This window comes from Diachasma alloeum, unplaced genomic scaffold, assembly GCF_001412515.2.
Source record: "Diachasma alloeum isolate Michigan unplaced genomic scaffold, Dall2.0 Dall_scaffold_00300, whole genome shotgun sequence".
Lineage (NCBI taxonomy): Eukaryota > Metazoa > Arthropoda > Insecta > Hymenoptera > Braconidae > Diachasma > Diachasma alloeum.
The window spans coordinates 1,423,117-1,439,769 of record NW_021680439.1 but is presented as its reverse complement, the minus strand read 5'-3'; the positions used below and the strand labels follow the sequence as shown (position 1 = coordinate 1,439,769).

At 37.0% G+C, this 16,653-nt stretch overlaps 1 protein-coding gene across 2 annotated transcripts; it reads left to right on the top strand.

Annotated features, from left to right (window-relative positions):
* Positions 1 to 930: 930 nt before the first annotated feature.
* LOC107039490 (importin subunit beta-1) lies at positions 931 to 13,921 on the top strand. 2 transcript variants are annotated; one of them, XM_015259123.1, is made up of 5 exons: positions 931 to 1,013; positions 1,146 to 1,264; positions 7,006 to 7,064; positions 7,133 to 9,684; positions 12,516 to 13,921. In XM_015259123.1, coding segments are annotated over exons 2-5 (2,673 nt in total). In that variant the 5' UTR covers positions 931 to 1,013; positions 1,146 to 1,203; the 3' UTR covers positions 12,517 to 13,921. The 2 variants fall into 2 exon arrangements, with proteins under 2 accessions (XP_015114609.1, XP_015114607.1); XM_015259121.1 differs by lacking the exon at positions 12,516 to 13,921 and having other exon boundaries at positions 7,133 to 9,688.
* The last annotated feature ends 2,732 nt before the right edge of the window (positions 13,922 to 16,653 follow it).

The following is a 16,653-nucleotide window of genomic DNA, read 5'->3' as shown; positions in this document are numbered from 1 at the left end:
TACGGGACACATCTCACCAAAATGTGAGGAATATCTGTCAAATTTGTAGAAAACAATTCACAGGCTACAGGGAAATTATCAGTGTGAAACGCGTCACGTGACTCCAAATACTGTACTCTGATTGGTCAAAATCAGAATTGAGGAAATTGTCCTGCTTATCAACGATCGGGATCAGTTTTGCAAAAAATCCCTCGCGCTGCGCGCTCGGGATTTTAGTCTGCAGAACTGATCCCTCTCGTTGCTATGCAACAAAACATTCGGGAAATATTCGATAATTTTGAAGGTCTTGGGGTATTATAGCTGAATATTAAAAAATGTTGGTACACAACAGCTCCGTTTACAATATAACCTAATCCATTGAAAACTACATTCAAAAGATTAAATTGAATACAATTTTCCTCCTGAGCATTTGTTTCATCTTTCACGCGCAATAACCAAAATCAATCAATTCATCAAACATTTCAAATCTACCGAAGTGGCGCTGATAGTCACTTACCATCTTCCCCGCCGCCGTCATGTCATCGATGCCGCCATTTCTATCACCAATCCATGCGCCGTGAGAAAAATAGTCCCACCACAGCCCCCCTCCCCCTTTCCACCCTAATCCATACTATCCCCCCAAAAAAAAATCGCGAAAATTTTACGAAAAAAAAGAATCTTTCAACAAAAACTCCTTCACCCCTGCAAAACCTTGAAAAATTCTCTTTCTAGAAATTTCGCGTTCCCTAAAAATTGCGAAAGTTCCGTCGCGAGGCAATGCGCGATCCCGAAGAGGACGACGATACACGAATTGAAACAAGAGCGCAGAGGATGGGATACGAAACAGGTTAACGCGCCTCTAGTGGCGACAGCTGAAACTGCAATTCGTAACGGCCGTTTGCCGAACCCACCCCGTTGGCGAAGGGGGGGCGTTGCAGGGGGGAGAAAACACAACTCTCTCGACGTACGTGAGTGGCAGTGAGTTCGGTGGCTACATGTGGATAATCCGCCGGTCGTCGTTGCGACTCCGAGTGGTGAGACACCTTTTATTACAAATAAAACTCTCAGAGGCATTGAGTTTCAACGATAAAACGATCGACAAATACATACGCAGAGCGTTCAAGTTAATACGTACACAAACGATTGATAAGTTTCATTAATTTTAGACTGATTCAGCATTACTATTTATCTTAAAACGTGCACGACAAGTAACGAGCGTCCAAAATGCAGATGGATCAGACGACGATGCAGCTGATACAGGTTTTAGAGAAGACTGTATCACCAGGTGAGATGAATTATTTATTTCAACTGCTGTTTTCCATTATTTTGAAAGAGGCGAGTGGATTTTTGAGGTTATTTTGACTATTCTCGGGGTTTGGAAGTGGCTGAATGCTAGGGAATATTCACGAATTCTGGCTAGACTACACCGGCATAACGACGGTTATGTTTCCCCCTTTGTCGTCACGTCTTTGTTCATTCAGGGCATGTGCTCCAGAAATTCAATAGTATTATTTCTCTTTTCTTTCCATTTACAATGATTCAGATTGTTCTCAACTGACTTGTCCAATTTTTTAAATGCTCATTCAGGGAGGTGAAATGCGTCATGATGTGACTCACTAATTTATTCACTTTTTCCATTTTTGGGAGTTTTTATTTATGAGGAAAAAATGTGGTTATTGTTCGGGTGGAAATTGTTATGACGTTTTGGGGGTATCGGGGGGTTTCCGGATGTAGATGGGACTTCTGGGCGGCGGGACGTGGATTTTTGGCGGGCCCTGTTGCTAAGGGGGCCTCGTGGGGCACTCCAATCAATGCATTCTACGGTGGAGCTACGTATTGCTATTTTCATGAGGGCTCTTCGGTTATTGTGACGATATTTTATCAACAAGTGACGAGAGATTAAATTGGGCGAGATTTAGTTCGTAGTTGAGGCAGTTTGGAGAGGGTGGAATACGGCTTGACATTACCTCCTGAAATCTCAGCGAGATTAATCGAGAGTTTAGTAGTGTTAAGGATATAAAAGGACTTTGACTATTTTTTCTCCAGTGAAATGCTTTTATACCCTTCTAGTTAATCATCAGAGCTTTCATTTAAGCCCCACTTGACCCCCAGTTTCCGGACATTTTACAATTATTTTGTTATTTAAACTTTGTAGGTCTGAAATTGAATGTCGATATTTAAACGTTAGAAAACATTTCAGTAGCGAAGTAGTAAAACGGTTTAAGTTGACTCAGCTCTCATCTGAGTTTTTGAGGAATATCTCCGAAGCTAAGGCAGATAACGAAATTTGTATAATAACCTTTTTTGTAGAGCGAATTGAATGCTATAGAAAAGGTCCTGTCAAAAATTTTGCTATTTCCCTTAGATTCTGAGATATTCATTGAAAACTGGAAAATAGTAACAATCGACTCAAACCGTTTTACCACTTCGCTACTGATTCAAAAAATCTGAAAAATGAATTAGAAAGTTTCTTTTTGGAGGAAGATTGATGAGACAGGGGAAGGTCGGGCAAAATGGTACATGTTTAGATCTCTTCCAATTGTCAATATCTTCATTTATAAGTTAAGATATTGACAATTAGAGAAAATCACGAAACGTCCCATTTTGCCCGACTCTCTCCTAATTAAATAAAAAATTGCAATTTTTGAAAATTACGAGCACTTTCTGTAAATAATTGATGAACAATCAATTTTCCACCATAAAAATCATTTTTTGGAATCGTAACAAATTTATTCATATTTAGAATTTTACCAGGAATCGATTTCATGCCTACAAAAATCAGGTTTCCGAAAGTTTAAATTATTTCACTTATTCATTTATAAACAATGAATGTTTTCAAAAATAATAACTTTGTCCAAAATGTCAAGGATGTTTTAATTAGCAAAGAAAAATTATTTGAAGTGAAAATAACAAAACAAAGAATAATCAAATGAAGTAATAATTGAATGCAGCCGAAACCCCTAATTTCTGGACGACCGAGCCATATTTTTTTTATTTATTAAATGTCCATCAATAGAAAAAATAATTGATCACATGATTATACATGAGTAACATTATTGAAAGATGAAATAATTTGTACAATTTTCATTTTATTTATGGACTATTCAATGTAAGTTGAAATCGTCCAGGAACTAACCCCCATCGAGAAATTGACCTGTTTACCCTATTGAAAATTCAGTTCAATGTAATATTCAATGGTCACGATGAGTTTGCTAATTTGAGCTGTTCTTGAAATATGAACGATCACCGCAACATGAAAAATTAATTTTGTTGAATTTTCAAGACAAATGGGAAATTCCATAAACTATTTCATCCCGAATTGAATTCAAATTCACAACATTGAAAATTTGAATGCAGCTATTACTTGAATTTCCAACAGTGTAACTTATCTCGTATACTGACTTCGAGATTAGTTTTTGCAAGGTAACCCAAAATGTAAGAGAAATTTGCGTGATAAAAATGTTTCGTGCTTCACCTTCTTTCTGCACAAGAGCTCCTCGCAAAAATTCCCCATCTCCCTCAGAATCAAAGTTCTTCTAGTGATGACGTTGTAAAACAAACTAAATCAATTCTACCCCACCATCAGTGTCGTAGAACATCCAGGAAACTCGAAGAGATAAAAAAATTTCCGAGAATCCCTTTTATAGAGAAAGATGATAGCCACAAAAGAGTATGCACAAAAATTTTGCTCTCTTTTTTAGTTCAAAAAATAGGGGAGGGTCGGGCAAAACGGGAACATTTGACATTTTTTTAAAATGTTAATAACTTGGAAATAATTTTGATTAATTGGGCTCAGTCTGGAGTCATTACAATGAGGTGGCGTTGTACTTCATAACGAAGAAAAAATTATTTTCTTTCATCGATCGTTCGATGAATTATTAACATCTCAAAAAAAATTCAAAAGTTTTCATGACCCCCCTCCCCTACGCCTCGAAAACTAAAAATTTATGAAAAACTTGGTAATTGAGAGGTAATAAATTCTCTTAAATCTGTCATTTTTTAAAGTAGTTGTCCTATTGCAAATTAATGAATTCTTCATCATCAACATTTTCATCAACTATTTATGCCCTTTTGTACATGAATTCCGTTTTGCGTACATGAGGTTCATACATATCACTCTCATCAGCTATAGAAGAAAAAAACAATTCAAAGATTCATACAAAACCAATGGATTTGTTCCCTCTTAATGCCTCATCTCAATTTGATCAGTTTGCAACTCAAAAAAATCACTGTTAAAACATATTGTATCCCGTCTTTATTCATTTACTTGTACCTTTTGATGGTTTGACTTATCGTTGGTTATTATTAATCTCATTCAATATTTCACGTCAAGATTAGGATGAACACAAGGTCAATAAGCACGCACTGTATTAATTAAACTTCATATCAGTAGTGAAGTGGTAAAACGGTTCAGGTCGATTTTTACTATTGGTCAATTTTCAATGAATATCTCGGAATTGAAGGCAGATACCAAAATTTTTCTCATAACCTTTTTTGTAGAGCGCATTGAGATCTACGAAAAATGAAATCATAAAAATTTCGCTATCTCTTTTAGATTCGAAAATATTCCTCAAAAACTCAGTTGAGAGCCAAGTCGACTTGAATCGTTTTACTGCTTCGCTACTGGTATAATCAACGAATTATCTGTTAATTTTAAATAGTCGCGAAGGTTGACATATCAATGAATAAAGCGTAATTAACAAAACGGAGAGTTTGAACCTGCAATTATTTCTTGAAGTTTAAACGTCCCGTGACTAGGGTAAACAGGTTAATTTCTGGACGGCGGTTAGTTCTTGGACGATTTCACTTTGCATTAAATATTCTATAAATAAAATGAAAATTGTACTGATTATCTCACCTTTCAATAATATTACTTCTGTCTAATCATGTGATCAATTATTTTTTCTATTGATCGATATTTAATAAGTAAAAAAAACGTATAGCCCAGTCGTCCAGAAATGAAGGGTTTCGGCTGCATTCAACTATTTCTTAACTTTGATATTCTTTGTTTTGTTATTTTCATTTCAAATCATTTTTTTTGCCACTGCTAATTAAAACATTCTTGAAGGACCCCCACCCCATTCTGCCCGTAATAAGTTCGCTGAAAAATGGCCGTCAATCAGTGACATTTCAACAAGTGACTCTCAAATTTTATAATCTTTACGGTCGATTCCCACTATTAAGGAAAAATTTCTAATGAAGAGACATAACGGCCATTTTTTTTCTCCATCGAATTTTATAACCTTTACAATCGACTCCCGCTATTAAAGAAAAAATTCCAATTAAAAGGGATAACCCCCCTTTTTTTCGACATTATCCACCTCCTAATAAACGAAACGTCCCGATTAAAAGGGCTAACGGCCCGTAAAACTTGGAAGTTGGACGGCCTCGAAAACATAGAACATAGAAACATTCTTGAAGGTATGGAAGCCATCATATCCCCATTTAGGTGATTCTTTTATTTTAGATACTACCACGAAACTCGAATTTGCCTTTAGGAGGATACGTCGGTGAAATGTAAAAAGTCTTCACTGGGTCGTGGGACTCATTGAACAGTTTGTGATATATGACGAAATATGGGAATAACTAGTGAAAATCGCTACGAAATATGGGAATAACTAGGGAAAATCGCGACGAAATATGGGAATAACTAGGGAAAATGTTCGTTACACTCCAAAGAATAAAGTTAAGCAACCGGTTTACTTCTTTCGCAATAGATTATGAGTAAATGAATTTTGAATTTCATAAATTTCACTCTACTCTAGACACGCGAAAAATTTATGAAATTCAAAATTCATTTGAACGAATGCTTAACTTTATTCTTTGGAGTATAACGAACATTTAAAAAAAAAGCTAAAATCGTATGAAAACTACGGCGCAAGGAGCATTTTGAATGTAAAAACAGGAAAAAATGAAGTTTTTCGTGGTTATACACTGAGAACAATAAAGTTTTTGGAGAAATACATCTTTACTTATATCAAGAAACTGGCCACTTGAAAATTTTCAAGAGCAAAATATCTTGCACTGACAGAAAACTTTCGTCAATAAATTTTGTACTTGTCCTAAAGACGAGGACAATTTCTTGGTGACAAGAAAATAATTTCTCAAACCAAGTAAAACTGAATTAATTCATTTAATAGTTTGTTAGCCTCAATTTTAAAATATTGTTGTGCAAAAACCACTTGAACTGATTTGAGAACTCGTTTTCTTGATATGAACCAATTGCTCTTATCTTTCGGATAAGTATAAAATTTCTTGACGTAAGATTTTTTATTCATAGTGTGAGATATTGTGCGCTTGGTAATTTTCGAGCCATGAATTTCATGGCACAAGTAAAGCCGGACTTCTCAGAAACACTTGACTTCTCAGTATACGGAGCAAAATCGATCGGGTCCGCGATTTTCTCTAGTTATTCCATCATATATCACAAACTGTTCAATGGGTTCCAAGGCCCAGTGAGGACTTGTAAATTTCACCGACGTATCCCTTTAGCCGTCCAGCAATTGGCTCATCCACCCCAGGCATCAGAACAATCATCAATTTCAAAATAACTTTAATTTATTTTCTGTTAACTGATAATATTACCCAACAATTTTCAATTACCAAATTAATCATCAGTAGAATATTCAAATTCCGAAATAATCTATCAACCAGTAATGATGTCTGAAGCTTCACCATTGCATGTCTGATTGAAAAATCCTCTTATAAAATTTAGAATCATTTACTCAATAGTTAATCGAAAATTTAAATTATGAACTATTTTAATATGTTCAAATTTCAAGTAAGATAGTAAAATCATAGTAATAGAAAGGTGCAAATTCTAATAATATTGCAAAATATTACAAATATAATGATTGTCGACTGATCGCTGGTTTACCCTAGTCGATTCTTCTAAAACTTCGAATTCTATCATCTGATTCAATCAGTCACACTCATGCTATGCTATCCCTGACATCTGACGCCCAACCAGCATCACCTTAACTGCCATTTCATCACATCACTACATACCTATTAATTTCCTTTCAGACAAAAATGAGTTGGAGGCAGCGAAGAACTTCCTGGAGCAAGCGGCCCTCACGAATATTGTGAGTAAATCTCCCAGAACCTCTGCGACCCCCCCAAACCAAGCCCTCTAACATTCTTTCCCTTCCAGCATGAATTCCTCCAACGTCTGTCAGGCGTGCTGGGCACGACAGCAGCGAGCACAGTGGCGCGCATGGCCGCAGGTCTCCAACTGAAGAACCAGCTCACCTCCAAAGACCCAGCCGTAAAAGCCCAATTCCAACAGCGATGGCTGGCAATTCCCGTCGAAACCCGAGAATACATAAAGAAAAACATCCTAGGAGCCTTGGGTACCGAGACCAACCGTCCCAGTTCAGCAGCCCAATGTGTCGCCTACGTAGCTGTAGCCGAGCTTCCAGTGAATCAGTGGACAGACCTCATTCCCCTTCTCGTCAGCAACATAGCAGACCAGAACAGCACCGAAATGATGAAGGAAGCAACCCTCGAGACGATCGGTTACATCTGCCAAGAGATCGACAGCGAAGTCCTCGTATCCCAATCAAATCAGATCCTCACTGCCATTATTCACGGAATGAAAGGCTCCAGCACCTCGAACCACGTGAAACTAGCAGCGACAAGAGCCCTCTACAACTCTTTAGAATTCACGAAAGGAAACTTTGAGATTGAGTCAGAGAGAAATTTCATAATGGAGGTTGTCTGTGAAACAACTCAGTCCACCAACACACAGATACGAGTGGCAGCCCTGCAATGTCTCGTGAAGATCATGTCCCTTTACTACCAATTTATGGAGCCCTACATGGGCCCTGCACTCTTTCCAATAACTCTAGAAGCGATGAGATCAGACAGCGATGAAGTGGCTCTCCAGGGTATCGAGTTCTGGTCGAATGTAGCTGATGAAGAAGTAGATTTATCCATGGCTGAGGGTGAAGCCTCTGAGGGAGGTCGTCCGCCTTCAAAAGTATCTCGTCATTATGCCAAAGGTGCACTGGTGTACCTCGTCCCAGTTTTGATACAGAAGCTAACGAAGCAGGAGGAGTTCGACGATGAAGACGACTGGAACCCCTCAAAGTCAGCTGGAGTTTGCTTGATGCTTCTAGCGTCTTGCTGTGAGGAGAGCATAGTCCCTCACGTACTTCCCTTCGTCAAGGAGAACATAAAGAACCCAGACTGGAGGTACAGAGACGCAGCTCTGATGGCTTTCGGATCAATCCTTGGGGGGCTGGAGCCAGCAACACTTAAACCTCTTGTTGAGCAAGCCATGCCGACCCTGATCGAGCTGATGTACGACGTGAGTGTTGTGGTAAGGGACACGGCGGCCTGGACCTTCGGCAGAATCTGCGAAATCATTCCTGAGGCTGCGATAAACCCAACTTACTTGAAGCCTCTACTGGAATCTCTAGCGAATGGCCTCAATGCTGAGCCCAGAGTGGCTGCAAACGTTTGCTGGGCCTTCACAGGCCTAGCTGAAGCTAGCTACGAGTCTGCTGAGGCTGGGGATGACGAGCAGCCTGAGACGTACTGCATGTCAATGTTTTTTGATTACATCGTTCAGAGACTGCTGGAGACGACTGACAGGGTTGATGGGGCACAAGCGAATCTTCGGTCAGCTGCTTACGAAGCACTGATGGAGATGGTGAAGAACTCGCCTAAGGACTGTTATGTTACCGTTCAGAAGACGACGATGGTGATACTGGAGAGACTTCAGCAGGTCCTGCAGATGGAGACTCACTTCCAGAATCACTCTGACAGGGCTCAGTACCATGATCTCCAGTCACTCTTGTGTGCAACACTCCAGTCTGTTTTGAGGAAAGTCACCCCTGAGGATGCACCAAGGATCTCTGATGCTATCATGAATGCTTTGTTATCGATGTTCAGTTCGAACTCTGGAAAGGTTGGGGGTGTGCAGGAGGATGCGCTCATGGCAGTGTCCACATTGGTCGAGGGCCTTGGGGACGGTTTCCTCAAATACATGGATGCTTTCAAGCCATTCTTGTGTCTTGGGTTGAAGAATCATGCTGAGTACCAGGTCTGCGGAGCTGCAGTTGGACTCACTGGGGATATTTGTAGGGCTTTGAAGGGGAAAATGCTGCCCTACTGCGATGAGATCATGACGCTGTTGCTGGAGAATCTGGGGAATGAGTCGGTCCATCGATCTGTGAAGCCTCAGATTCTCTCGGTCTTTGGAGATGTGGCTCTCAGTATTGGGCCGGAGTTCAAGAAGTACCTCGATGTGGTACTCCAGACATTGGCGCAGGCCTCTCAGGCCAATGTCGACAGAACTGATTATGATATGATTGATTATTTGAATGAGCTGAGGGCGGGCGTTCTGGAGGCGTACACAGGAATTATTCAGGGTTTCAAAGGGGAGAATGACGTCGCTGGGGCGCCCAATGCTGATGTGATGCTGTTGGAGCCGCATGTTCCATTTGTCATTCAGTTTATCACGTCTATTGCACAGGACAGGGAGCACTCGGACGAGGCCATGTCTGCTGCTATTGGGTTGCTTGGAGATCTTGTCGTCGCATTTGGAGCCAAGATGCTACCCATGGTGGAGACAGAACCTCTTACTGAGTTACTTACCAAGGGGAGGAGGGCCAGGGTCAATAAGGCCAGGGCTCTCGCTGCATGGGCCACTAAGGAAATTCGAAAGGCCAAGAATACTGCTAATTCTACGTCGAGTTGGTGAGTTGGCTTTTTTTTCTTGGGGTTTAAGGGCTGGGAGAGTCTCTGTGGGTGGTGTGTGATGTAGAACGAACGGGATGTTGGAGGGAGGGTGGGGCAGAATGAACCTTTTTAGTCGGCAGGATTATTACGTGGAGTATTTATAGGGTAGGATTGTGATATTGTCTTGGGAGTGAGATATTTTAAGGGGAATTTTTAAGGATATCCAAGCACTTTGGCCATTTTTTCTCCAGTGAAATGCTTTTCTACTTTTGTAGTCGAACATCTGAGCTTTCATTTGAGCCAGATTTGACCCTAAGCTTGCAGGTCTGAATTTGAATATAGATATTGAACCGTTTGAAAATACTTTGAAAATCTGAAAAAAAATTAGAAACTTTACTTTTGCAGGAAGATTGAGGAAATAATTGAAAAATTGCAATTTTGGAAAATTACGAGCAGTTTCTATAAATCATTTATAAACAATAAATTTTCCACCGTAAAAATCATTTGTTTGCAATAGTAACAAATTTATTCATATTCAGAATTTTACCAGAAATCTATTTCATGTCTAAAAAAATTGGGTTTCTGAAAATTTAAACGATTTCAATTATTTATTTATAAACAACGAATGTTTAAAAAATGATGATTCTGTGCAAAATGTAATTTTAATAACGCCGCATATTCCTGATTTTTTTCAAATTTTCCTCAAGAAATTTAATTGACAAATTTGATGATTGAAATGGCTAAATCTGTAGTGTGGTCTGTATCAAACTGTAAAAGATATACTTGGATATCGTTAGAGATGTTTATCCAAAACCACGAGCATTAAAAAAATTTTGGATTTTTTTTACACTGAAACAGGATTGTCTCCTTTTTGTTGATGAAAATTGAATCCACCACTTCGAGTTGATTTTCCAGAAATAAAATATACAATATGCACCGATGCAGACGTTAGCATTGAGTTATAGAGGCCTTAAAGCTCTGATTATCCCCATTATTGAATTTCGTATTTTTTTCACGTAGCCACGTGTTTTTATTTTCAGTCTTTGAGTCTTCCAGTAGATAAATTGTCAATTTAAATATGAATTCCATAAAAGCCCACGTATAAAAAGAAATTTGTTCTTTTCATTTCCTGAAAACTACTGCAACTAATTTCTCTCAATTGTCAAAAATGACCTTTTCCTATGTTCCTCATGAGCCTGACAAATTGCAGAATTTTCCTCGAACATGAAAAAATTAGATTTTCAGGAATGAATGAACATTCTCAAGGGCCCATGGGATAAATTGGCTCCAATTATTTCCTAGCTCATTCGTTTTTCTCAGAAAAAGACGAATCGGTCCGAAAATAATGGAAATCAGATTTGTTCTGTCTGAATACATTCAAAGGCCTCTCAAAAAAATCTGTAGTAGAGAATATTTTATGCTGAAAAGGAGTTCAATATTCTGTTCTAAAATCACTAGTCCTCAACATAGATTGGGTATATTTTTTTCCAAGTGAGATTAGAGAAGTTTTATGGGGAAAGTTGTGTCGATAAAAGTTTTGATAAGTATTTTGCATATTTTATTGGTATCTGAGATGTTTTCAGAAAAATGACATGGAAAAGAGATTGAATTCTCGATTCTTCCCAGTTTACCTGTGAAGTGTAAATAGGCCCCCTGAAGGTTCATTCTGTCACGCTCTTCTCTCTGTAATTTTTCTGTGATTCAATATATTGATGACTTTTTTAAACGGAAAAAACTTGAATGATTCGGGATCATACTCTCTCAATGTCTACAAATTTTTAATCTCTCGTCCTCACATATAAAACTAAAAATTTGCATTCCAATTATTTGAAACATTGAGCTTGAAAGAATGGAAGAGGAATTAGTAAATTGAAATAACGGTACGTTAATCGCGATTCACTGAGACCTTGAATATTTTGCATTCGAAATTCTCTATATACTGAAGTGAACTAAAAGATAAAAATATCTATCTCAAACAAGCCTCGGGTGAATCGAAAAAATCGCAAGTTGAGAATTACCAAAATAGAAATTGTTTCATTTGAATACATGAAAGTTCAAACAAGAATAATCATTCTGCTTTCAACAACGAAATATTTGACCCAAGAGGCAGATCGATCGTTCACTGTTCAGGGTTAAAATATCTTACACAAAGTGACGTTAATCACGAAACATTTTATTCCTAAATACAGGTTTACTATCATATAATCATTTCATTATTATTCTATTCAAGAAATCATTTCCGATCTTCGAGTATTGGATAGCCGAAGTGAAAAACAATTCTTCCTTGTTTCGCATAAAAACAACATTTTTGAAGGGCAAAATATATAATATTTGGTGGTATAAAACAACGAATACATAGTTTGAGAAATGAGATTTTTTTCATGTACAGAAAATTGAAATTTTTTGAACCAACTGAAACTCAAATTATTGAATTAGACTTTTTTGTCTATTTTACGGCAAAAATTTTAATCTCACTACATTCTAACTTTCAACTTGCGATTTTTTTGGGTCAAACAAGAATTGTTGAGACAATGGTGTTTTTGATGGAGCAATTCTCTGTCTCAAGAATATATAGACTCAGGCAATTGTCAAATATTCTCAATTATTATTACTAGGCATGTCTATATTCCCAATTTAACAATAGAAATCTCATTTCTCACTGAAATTTCTCGCATTAACATTTTTAATCGACGGAACCATTGGAAATTCCGATAACAATGGGACTAAACTCACCCGAAACCCCGACTTGACCTCCCGAAATTGAAAAAATCCCAAAATTCTTACCTCAGAACACCGTTTTCCGCCTTTGAAACGCTCGTTAATTACACCTCGCCCGCTTTTGTTTGCAGATCACCCCACGAATGTACTCTCGTGCAAATTGATTTGACTAGAAACCTATCGAACACAATACAAAGACAACAAGATTGGATGGTGCGGATGCGAGTAGATGGATGTGCGTGAGATTTTCCCAGTAAAAAAGCGAGAGAGAAAGAGAGAGCGAGAGAGAGACAGAGACAGAAAAAAAACACAAAAAAATGCAAAAATGGATGATGAGGATGAGGAATACGAGGTGATGAGAGAAATGGTGATTTATTGATGATGATGATGATGATGAGTCTGCACGTGTTCTCCCTCTGGGCCCTTCCCCCAAGAAGTGTGTGTTGCGTCAGAAACTGAAAGAAATAAATGAGTAAACAATTTAATGAGGGAGGAACTGTGGTCCACTGCTGATTGGATGGCCGACGACGGATGAAGGATACAATTGAGTGCAAGTCGATAATGTTGCCAAATAAGTGAATGAGAAAAAGAGAAAAAAAATAAACGAAAAATGATAAACCATACACGAGAATACAAGAGAGCCCTGTCTAAAAGAGGTCTGGTGATACGAGTGTGCCTGAAAAAAGTAAAAAAAAAAATAGAAAAATTGCAGAGACTAATAAGTGAGACATTAATAAATAATTAACTGCTGATTAGACTGTGTACTTATCACCGTCAATGCAGAATCGTCGGCGCGTGAGCTGGGTTTATGCGTGTGATCACCTCAGAGCCGAATGAGTGCGACTGAGTTCTGTGTGATATCGATTATCTGATTTTTCTCTTTAGCATATGCGATTTTGACGAACTTTACTTTTTTTTTTCTCTTTTCACATCATTTTAGTGGTGGAGTGATAGAATGAGCTTGGTTTTTGGGATGTCTTGGAATCTGAGGGGGATAAAGATTTAAAAACTCTTGAGTAATTTTTTGTGGAGAAAAATTATCGAAAAAAGTTCGTTTGAAAATTCATTAATTTTTATTTAATTTAGAGATAACAATTTTTTATGGATCAAAATTTTTATAATTCTCAGTTTCCCCACGAAGAAAGCCGACAAGAGAATTGTCTCCTTGAGAGTCGAGGATATTCAGCAAAGCGTATGTTTTACCACTGCTCTACAGATTTTTTCTTTTCATTGATCAAAGGAAACAATTGAATTGTTCGATTCTAAATGATTTTTAGTTTGAAATAATAGTTTTCTTTTCTTCATCGAAATTCCTGCGCGGCTGGCGGCGAATGAAGTGTGATTGAACTACTGAAAAAAATAGGGATAAACCATTTTTTTGAATACAAGATGAAGATAAAATGTGATGATTATTGTATGTTAGATGTTGTAAGGGAATTTATGAATGCATGATACTAGTTTATATGCTAAGAGACATGAATGAATGATTGTATGAAAGACTATTGGTTGAATAAAGTTGTAAATGAGAAATACAAAATTGTGTGGGTGTTATATTTTTTTTCATAATGGTCTGAATGATCCGTTAATTGTTGATTCATTGAAATTAATGTTTTGATGATATTAATAATTTATTTAGTCTGTTCTGTATGCAAACGAATCACCGTAATTTCCCAAATTGTTTTTTTGTGTTCACGAAATTAGAATATCCTGATGATTTTTTACCAATGATTCCATATGTCTGTTTTTTATCCATAAATCCCTGTAATTTCCATCCATTATGCGTTTTTAGATGGTCTTTAGACAACTATATTTTTCATTTATCAACAAGATGAGATTGGAGAAAATTTTGTCTTACCAGATCTAGAGATGAGTTGAAAAATTATGTGGAGATTATTTTGTAAATATCCTGGAAAGGGATGGGTTCAGAGAACAATATCAGGAATCCTTTTTTATAGGAATGAAATTGTAAAGATCTTTCGGTGATTGTTTTTTTTATCTATTACGCGAAAATGTGAGAAAACATTCGGTGACATTTTTTATCACCGACATTTTCTCGACAAAATGACCTATTACACACAACGAGTTTCCTTCATTTTGTACACATTTGACCTTTTTCATTAGGGGGAGACTACTATGAATTTTAAAAGCCGCGGGCTATTAGAATGAGATTTCTCATACATTGAAGATCGATTAATATGCAGGTCTAAAAACAAATAATTAGTGAAAAAAATTGATTGTTTATTGTTCGTTTGCGTCGTAGACGCTTACAATGTTAAAAATAGTACAGGGCCTCCAATTTTTGAGCTACAGAGTTTTTTCTCAAAATAGAAAAAAAAGGTGTGCCACAACCATTACGAATTAGTATTTTCAAATTTAACTCCAACGCAGCTAAATTCGTTTTTTTTTTCAATAAAAAATTGTACCATTCAATTAACATAACCCGAAAAATTATTCGGATTTGTTCGATTTTGATTTATTAAACGTCAAAATTTTCCATTTTTTGCCGCCTATACAGCTATTTTTAGTAAATTTTGTTTTTCGATTCCTAGATGCTCATAATAAGAAATTTTCGAGAAAAAAAATTGAAAAACTTGAATTTTGCAAATTACGTCCCGGTTGATTAAAATTTTTATTTTTCAGTAATTTTTGGGTATCCTGGATCTATTTTATTTTTAATTTTTTCTTTTCGAAATTTCGTAAATTTAGTCAAAACACCCCAAAACGACTTCGGTTATGTATCGAAAAAATATGTAATGTATAGGTATACAGTCAATATGTATAATAATATTCAAATATGTAAAATCTGTATAATAATAATATTCAAAATTCAACTTTTTTCCGAAAATTCGTTATTATGAGCATCTAGAGATCGGAAAAAAAATTCACTGAAAGTACTTTTATAGGCAATAAAAAATGAAAAAAAATTAAAGCTTAAAAAAGTCAAAATCGGAGGGACAGAACTTGAGTTATTGGAAAAAACTGAAAAATGAAAAAAAAATCATATCTCCGAATTGGGCTGCGGAAAAAATCTGAAAAAATTTGAGAGATAGTTTTGCCATCCCCCCAATCGTACAAAAAATCGCCATCAATTTCTAAGAGGGTGTGGGTCAGCAGTTAACTCATTTGGCGTGGAATCCTTCATATATTTTAAATATTTTAGGGATAATTTTTCTGTGTATTTTAAACGAAATTAGCTGTGTAGGCATTGAATTGCAAAAAACTAATTCGTAATTGTTATTGTCCCGATTTTTTCAAAAATTAAAAACAAACTGTAGCGCACAAATTGGTGGCCATGGACTATTTTTAACATTTTAAACATTTGCAGGGTAAACGAACAATAAACAATTGATTTTTTTGCTCTAATTATTAGTTTTTAGATATATGTAATCGGTCTTCAATGCATGAGACATCTCACTCCATTAGCCCGCTACTTTAAAAACTCATAGTAGTCTACAGCAATTGTTATCCTCACAGTCTAATTACATAATATACACAATGAATTCTACTACATTGACATGCACCAATCCACTTGTACATTGTCCTCTCTGCATTCCACAATGTTGTTTAATTTGTTGTGGGCAATTTATCAGGTAACAGGGAAAAACTTGAGAATAATTCGAGTACTAGCTCGAGAAGATGAGCGCAAGTTGACAGCCAGGGCAAAATTCTAGAGCTGGACTGGAAATTGTATTGGGCTGGATGTTAATTTTTTCTGTATATAGGGGATATTTTCTCAGAAATCTCCAGAAATTTTATTTAACAGCACTTGAATTTTTCATAAACGGTGGATTTTGCCCGTTCTTTCGTTCTAGGACTAGATTTTTTCCGAAGAGTTTGTTTTTGATGACGACCACAAGGCAACTGCGCGTGAACATAGCAGCAGTGTCAAAAAAGTTTTTTTGCACTCATTACGAAATATACTATTTCATCACGCTGTGTGAAAAAGTAACTTTTTAAACGTCCCTTTCCCATACATTGTGATGCAAAATATCGCTCGATACTCGTGGGAAAAGTGTTTTTTGGCTCGTGGGAGGTTTATGGTACGAGCCGAAGGCGAGTGATAAACCATTATTATTCTTATTATAAACACTTTTCCCACGAGTATCGAACGATATTTTTCATTACAATGTGTGGAAAAGGGACGTTTAAAAAGTTACTTTTCGTGTCACGGGACCTGAAAAACCCCATTTTCGTGGCGCTGCGCGCCATGCAATTGCCGTTTTGCAGGTCCCTCGACACGAAAATTAATATACACACCTCGCCATGGAA

Coding starts and splice junctions, on each gene's coding strand:
- LOC107039490 (XM_015259121.1), top strand. CDS start 1,204: ATGCAGATGGATCAGACGACGATGCAGCTGATACAGGTTTTAGAGAAG. Junction 1,265..7,005: donor AGAGAAGACTGTATCACCAG/GTGAGATGAATT, acceptor ATTTCCTTTCAG/ACAAAAATGAGTTGGAGGCA. Junction 7,065..7,132: donor AAGCGGCCCTCACGAATATT/GTGAGTAAATCT, acceptor TTTCCCTTCCAG/CATGAATTCCTCCAACGTCT.